The sequence below is a fragment of the Salvelinus sp. IW2-2015 genome, unplaced genomic scaffold, assembly GCF_002910315.2.
Source record: "Salvelinus sp. IW2-2015 unplaced genomic scaffold, ASM291031v2 Un_scaffold4710, whole genome shotgun sequence".
Lineage (NCBI taxonomy): Eukaryota > Metazoa > Chordata > Actinopteri > Salmoniformes > Salmonidae > Salvelinus > Salvelinus sp. IW2-2015.
The window spans coordinates 1-7,627 of record NW_019945979.1 but is presented as its reverse complement, the minus strand read 5'-3'; the positions used below and the strand labels follow the sequence as shown (position 1 = coordinate 7,627).

At 43.5% G+C, this 7,627-nt stretch overlaps 1 protein-coding gene across 1 annotated transcript in view; it reads left to right on the top strand.

The window, feature by feature from the left end:
- The window catches only part of LOC112077574 (serine/threonine-protein kinase ULK4-like), a 21,617-nt gene extending 14,838 nt beyond the window's left edge, over positions 1–6,779 (top strand). Inside the window, exons 17-19 of the mRNA XM_024144070.2 lie at positions 996–1,012; positions 3,984–4,111; positions 6,009–6,779. Coding sequence (XP_023999838.2) covers positions 996–1,012; positions 3,984–4,111; positions 6,009–6,350 — 487 coding nt within the window. The 3' untranslated portion in view covers positions 6,351–6,779. The remainder of the gene's footprint in view (positions 1–995; positions 1,013–3,983; positions 4,112–6,008) is intronic.
- Positions 6,780–7,627: the final 848 nt, after the last annotated feature.

The window sequence follows — 7,627 nt, the reverse complement described above, 5'->3', positions numbered from 1 at the left end:
CTGCTGAGGTTAGTGGTACTGTCTGTCACACTGCTGAGGTTAGTGGTACTGTCTGTCACACTGCTGAGGTTAGTGGTACTGTCTGTCACACTGCTGAGGCTGGCATAGTCCAGCAGCACTGCACCGGGCCCCTTCGCCCTGTTGTCACAGCACCTATGCTTGTCCTCTGTGTATCAATGGTGGATGTGTCCCAAATGCATAGGGCTCTGGTCAAAGTGCACTATGTAGGGAATAGGCTGCCATTTGGGATTCGATCAGTGTATCACATATAACTATCAAAGCCCTGAGCTGCTGAATAGTTGAACATCACTTCAACTGTTAGAACCAGAGCAGACAGTGTAGTAGTCTCAATACAAACATCTCACCATCTTTTACACACACACAATTCTAACTATGTGAAAGACCCCTACAACATCAACAACAACAGTAAAATCTGTTGAACTAAAATCCCCGGAATCTGTGACTAATTGCAGCAGAGCCATAGAAGTCTAGTCTCTATGCAGCATTATGATAATCCAATGGGAGCGGTAGTGAGAGAAAGTACCGGGGTGAATCACCAGATGCCACTGTAACCCAGCGGTAGGTAGAGCTCTAAACAAGCACCACCGATCCACCTGCCCAAACATGCTTATGGAGCCGTTAACAAACCGTCAAAGACATTGCGGTTAATCATTTAAAAAAACAGGATTCTATTTGATGTGAAATCTGGCGCCTCCACCCTTGATCCACGTCTTACATGGGTTTGCCATGATTTCCTGTGGTGGTTTATAGGTTTAAAGCTCATAGAGGAGGGGTATACGAGCGGTATACAAAATGGCCGTCGTTAATCAACACACCAGAGAATGGCGCAGCGACTTTTATTTTCCACAGTCTTCTTTTCTAAAGATGGCTGAGGATTTGATTTGTCGCCCCGCCCCCCACCACCCATCTGGGCACAGCTAGCTCAGATTGCCAGTGACAGATCCCAGAGACTTTTATCACTGTGCTCTCCACAGGGGTTCTGTGTCTGATGGTCAGCCGCAGTCATGGCCATTTCTGGTCAGGGCAGGGCTATTGTTACCACCATCTCCATATGTCTGCCACACTGTGGATCTCAGTGTTCGTCCGTGATCCTAGTTAAAGTTTCCACTGTGAGACGAGTTTTCTCTCTCTTGGTCCGGGCTCGTGTTGCGCCGATTGTTTTTTGAAAGGAGTTCTCACAGTGAGAATCACAAGTTACAATGCCGAATAGTTCAATGTTTATTGTCAGCGTTGAATTTGGTGCCTCTACGCTCTATAGGCTACATAACAGAATCAGACGTCAAGTTGGCCCTACACTATCATTACAAACCTCCATTTCTCACAGTCCTTTAAAACAGTGAGCGGCAATGACTGCAGCTGCTATTTTTCAGGCATACTGTTGGCTTAGTTAGGACAGGAAGAGAGGAATTAGTTCAGTATTATCCTCTTTCCTCTGCCTGTCTCTATGGATACTTCAACATCATTCTAATTAAGTGTTATCTTCCCTGGCAGAGGCAGTACTTTTCTGTGCCACAAACCACCAAGTCCCAATTCAGACATTTTCTCTCTCTCATGGCAGCGCGTCAATAGTGCTGCACACACTGTCTGCTGTTTCCACCCAGTGTCCCTTAGAAACTGGCATAGTGTGTCGTGCCGGCCGTCCCTGCAGAGTGAGCAGAACAGACTGCCTCCTGCCTCCCTCCTCTCATTGTGGGAGAATTAGCCTGTTCCATTTCCTCAGACGGGGCTTGGAGGCTAGTTCTCAATCCTCACTACTGGAAAAGGAACAGAGTGCTGGGGCCAATGAACACTGCTGTTGATTCTATTCAGTTTGGTTTCTTGTGTCTTTTGCCAAACTATGATTGTGTAAAGATTGTTATTTTAGGGAATTTTAGGTTTGTTAAATTTTAATTTAGGTTGTTTATCCATTACTCCAAAAACATTTGAATAATTTGGTATACATGTATTCATCATCAAAAACACATCCATAATGGCTTGAGTCAATTATTGCTCGCTGGCCAAAGCAATCTGTCTCATGTCCTTCTGATAACTATAGGCAGAGGCCATTAGTGATCTATGGGACCATAGACTCATGAAACGCCTGAGGTCAGGTGTGTCGCAGGCGTCAGCCCTACATCAAACGCCTGTCTTCTTCTGGACAGCCGTGGGATATTGATCGACCACACTACAGCATAGCAGGTCACCTTTTGTTTGTTATTAGCTTGCTCCTTCCATCAATAAGACATCAGGACACATCTGTCTGCCTGTCCTGCCTGCCTGCCACCCTGTTTGTAATGAGTGAATGATCAGGCTCAAACCACTAAATGTCACAATACATTCATTAAGCTAAATCACATACCAGGGACATTATATTGATTCAATTGATCAGTTGCATTAATGTGATGTTTAAATCAAATGTTAAAATCTAAACTAACAAAGCAGTAGCTTTGTGATTTGTCAATCGTGAGAAAGGTAGTATTTTCATGTCACTTTGGCCCATTGCTCTTGGTGTGATAATTTGTCTTCATGCCTGCTGAGTTGTCTCCAGTAAGACTCCAGTCTCGTGTTGTTCTGAACCACAGCTGAGACGTGATGATAGTGATGATGAGTAACAAAACCTTGGTTGCCTTGAGAAACTGGTCTCTCTGTCTCTCACTCTGTCTCTCACTCTGTCTCTCTCACTCCCCAAGCCTCGCAGGGATGTTGCATGGCCTTAAACTGTCTGTAGCCTCAGTAGTTTAACGCTCTGCCTTATGGGTAGGAGGGATGGAGGAGGGGAGGAGGGGGGTAGTTGCGGATTGTACGGGAGCGATAATGATGCGTTTGGAGGAAGTAGCCGTGTTTTGCGGCTCCAACTTAGCCTGTTTGTTTTCTTGAACAGTGAATGGTCAGTCAGTCGCAGGACATCTCTCCTGCCAAAGCCGCGTTTCTCTCTGGCATCAAACGTGAGCCAAACATCTGTTCCCTGCAGTCACCATTTACGTTCTTTACCGGCCAGCGCCAGGCCGCCTCGCACTGAGTGTGCTGCCTATTTGCATAGCACCCTGCTGAGAGCGCTGCCGCAGTAAGTCCGTCACATCCCCCCCACTTCTAAAGAGGACGAGACTAGGAAAATGCTAATTCCACGACTTAGCCAGTTAGGGTGTGTGTTTGCATATATGTGAATTTTTGTGTGTGTGTCTGTGTGTGTGGGGGGATGTTTTAGGGAGGTGGTTATTACGTGGATCCTTCCAATAATTTGGGGCGGCAGGTAGCCTAGTGGTTAGAGCGTTGGACTAGTAACCGGAAGGTTGCAAGATCGATTCCCCGAGCTGACAAGGTACAAATCTGTCGTTCTGCCCCTGAACAAGGCAGTTAACCCACTGTTCCTAGGCCGTCATTGAAAACAAGAATTTGTTCTTCACTGACTTGCCTGGTTAAATAAAGGTAAAAATAAATAACACCATAATGACATGTTTTATATGGAGTCTCATTAGCCTTCCTCCCACCTTCGTCCTTTATCCAGTTCATTCTAGCTCTATACCCTTTATAGTGTTATAATGTAGCTTTATAGTGTTATAATGTAGCTCTGTACCCTTTATAGTGTTATAATGTAGCTCTGTACCCTTTATAGTGTTATAATGTAGCTCTATACCCTTTATAGTGTTATAATGTATCTCTGTACCCTTTATAGTGTTATAATGTAGCTCCGTACCCTTTATAGTGTTATAATGTTGGCTTCATGGAGTAATGAGCTTTAAATCTGTCATGTCTACAGGCCTCATAGTTTATTAATGGACACCGTTTGACAATATAGACCTTAGTGCTAAAGTAGAAGAATAACAGGATGGAATGGGGAAAACATATAACTTCTGGCATGGCACAGTATTCTACTCTGTCTGGACATTGTTGCGTATCCAGTCTTGGTAGGGTACATTATTCAATATAAAGCGTTGTGAAGGGCAGAAGTACTGTCACGACTGTGAGTGAGTGACTGATGCTAGTGCATTCTCTGCGCCTCCAGGCTGTTGTCATGTTCACGGAGCTGATCAGGGAGAACTTCAGGAACAGCAAACTGAAGCAGTGCCTGCTGCCGCCACTGGGGGAGCTGCTCTACCTCATCGCCACACAGGTGATGATATACTCCAAAGCAGTTCCCTTTCAACCCTATGCCTTCTACTGTCTTAATGAAATGACTGTGTGAAATGATTGCCATTACAGTGAATTAGACCTACTAAATTCTATTCAATCAATCAATCAAATGTATTTTATAAAGCCCTTTTTAAATTAGCAGTTGTCACAAAGTGCTTTACAGCTAGTGACTTATACGTCTGTTGGCTTAGGCCTTTATGATGATATTCTGATACTGTTGATAATATACCACAAAGATACCTGCTTAAATAACTACTGTATTTAAGCACTCTCGGTAATATCAGCACTTAAAGATGTCTGTCTGTATTTGGTTTTTGTGTTTGATGACTGCTCACTACAGTTTGTGCAAGGGTTTGAAAACACTCAATGACAAATCGCTCTACAACACACAGTATTGCTTTTCATAATGGCTTGCCACTAGTTTATTATTCCATTGAAAAGCTATGCAAAAGAGCTGTTTAACTTTCACGCTGTTTTGACTGTAAGKTGTCTTGACCTCCCGCTGCATCTGAAAGCCATGTAGACACACATGAAGGTTCCTGGTGGTGGGATAGTATCTTCATATTCAGGGGGTTCCTGTTCCTCTCTGAGCTCTCCAGTTTGTCAGGGTCACTCAGTGCAGCACACACACAATGGCCGTTGACTTTATTAGCTCAATAACCAATAGAAGTAAAGGGTTTTAAAGTGCCATTTATTCTCTATTGGCTATTTGTTTTTTCTCCACAAAAGTATTTTACTTTATGGGAATGTGCTTTCAAGGCTGAATTCAGGCAGCGTTAGTTCTAGTTTAATAAAAATACCGTGAAGAGTAATTGCATGTTATGGATCCACACCATATTGGTACACACGACAATTCTCTTTCTCCTAATTTATGCTAACTGAGAATCTTAGGAATTTGTACACCGTCTCCACAGAATAATGGAGATGCCTCTAAATAATTTAGAGTATTCTGAGATTCGAGCAACATTTATAGGCCCTTTCATATTATTAATACTACATGGACAACATGGGGAAACAATCTGTATGAGGATTGATGTACTCTAGGTATACTGTATTACATAACAAATAAAACATTTTAAACACAGAAAAATGAATAGACGGAAGAAAAGCAGAGCTTAGGTAAAAGCAAGCCATGTGGTTAATGGGCTTTCTGAACACTGCAGATGTCAGATCTTAATTTGAGACAGTTTGCTACAGCAGGAAAATAATCCTGCAGCAACAACATTTTTGTAGGGGTTGATGCATTTTTCGTTAGGGCAAATCAAGTCTGAAATTTCAAAGTGGAAATTACAAACTTTTGAAACCTTTTTAAAACTCAAATATACTACAAGGCTGCATTTCCTGCCGTGCAGGAAGGGATCAAATGAAGATCCTACATCTGCATGCAGCGCAGTGTATGATCAAAGGCCTCATTAACACGGATGTAGTGATGAAAAGGTGGGAAAATGTGAGCAGCAGTGGAGATGACGGGAGGAGAATAGTGTAAATGCAAGCTAACTCAAAACAACTTCACATGTAGTTTAATAGGTGCATAAAGATTATTCTGTGTGTAAACAGTGTTTCTATATGCTTTTGGTTCACTACATCACTCCTCATTGTTTACTGTCAATATGTTTTGGAGCCAATTAATTCACATATCCCCAGTTTACTACATAATAACACACATTCCCTCACCGGTACCAAAGGCATTTCCAAGTTCCAAATTTGGTAGCTAGCTAGATCATTTGCTGGGGCTTATTTATTTAGCCTAATTACGCTAGCTGCTGCTGCTTTGTTTTGCCCTAATTGTTCCCCCAACGAGCCGCTACAGAGGTCCTCTCTGTCTCCACTCACAGCCCCTCCCCTTTTCTTACCTTCTCTTCCCTCTCTCCCCGCAGGAGGAGAAGAAAGAGCACCCAGGAGAGCTGTGGGTTGTTCCTGCTGCCGCCTACACGGTGTTAATGAGGTGCCTTCGGGAAGGGGTAAGACTGCTGCACCTGCCTCAGCAGGAGGGAGGGAGGGGGGTGGGGGAGTTCCGCGGTAATGATCCTCCTGCAAGACCCTACAGGCATTGTTTGCCAACTGCAAGTCAAGGGCATGCAGCAGACCCAGTCGTCAGCCCCTGTCATGTACCTGCATCAAAACAACCCCCGGATGGATGGGTCCTTGTCATGACCTCACTGGCAATTAACGACCGGTGGATACACACACGTACACACACATACACACTCTGTATGTAGGCTGTGTGTAGTGCAGTAGTGTGTCAGTCAGCCAGATAGTCCGTTTGGCCAGAGGACTGTTGTTCCTCAGCTGGTGCATCTGTTCTTCTTAATTACAAAACTGAGTTTGTTTCAAAAGACGATGTCTCTTCTCCCAGAAGGGAGAGTTGGTATTACGTGTTCATTATAAACTAATTAGCAGAACTTTTAGGCTGGCCAGCGTATATACCAATATGGAGCAAGATTATTCACAAGATTTGTGAGTTGGGTGGGGGCAAATATAATTTAGTTGTCAATTTAAGTCTGATGCCATCTACTGTAATTTCATTGAAAGGATTAGCCTAAAAATAGGTTTTGTCCAGACAGTTTACACCAAATTTGTGAATTCTGATCCATAATCTCCAGTCTTCTATTTAAAACATATGAATAATAAAGGTGTAATGGATCCTGTCCATCTTTTCTGTTGTTAACATATTTCCTAGAAATGATGCTAGATGTTTTTATATACCTCTAGAATGTTATATCTGTTGAATTGTTGGTCAGTAGTTTTGAGGACTGTTTCACACCAAGGGACCTCACAGCATCAGAGGGAAAGTTAATGTACATGCTTCTTACAATGTTGACAACGTTGACTGTCTGGGATAGTTCTGTCTGAGTGACTGTCTGGGATCGTTCTAGAGAGAGTTCTGTCTGAGTGACTGTCTAGGATCATTCTGGAGAGAGTTCTGTCTGGGATAGTTCTAGAGAGAGTTCTGTATGAGTGACTGTCAGGGATAGTTCTAGAGAGAGTTCTGTCTGAGTGACTGTCTGGGATAGTTTTGGGAGAGAGTTCTGTCTGTATGGGATAGTTCTAGAGAGGTTCTGTATGAGTGTCTGTATGGGATAGTTCTGGAGAGAGTTCTGTCTGAGTGACTGTCTGGGATAGTTTTGGAGAGAGTTCTGTCTGTATGGGATAGTTTCTAAGAGAGAGTTCTGTATGAGTGTCTCTATGGGATAGTTCTGGAGAGAGGTATGTATGAGTCCTGTAGGAACTGCAGGCACAGGGGACTTTTGTTGATTAATTAAATGATTTGTTCAATACAGACTGAGCTGTAATGAGAATAATGCTATCAGGAAAGTTAAGTGGTGTTGAGAGTCAGGTCATCTGTCTCTCTCCACCAGCCACCTTGACTAATAATAACTGTGTGGGTGCTCCTCTCTCAGAGGGCCGGGAGGGGATATGACTGAGGAAGGAAGCACAGCACACACACACGCTCACACACTCACACACACTCACACCACGTCGGTCATTAAGACGC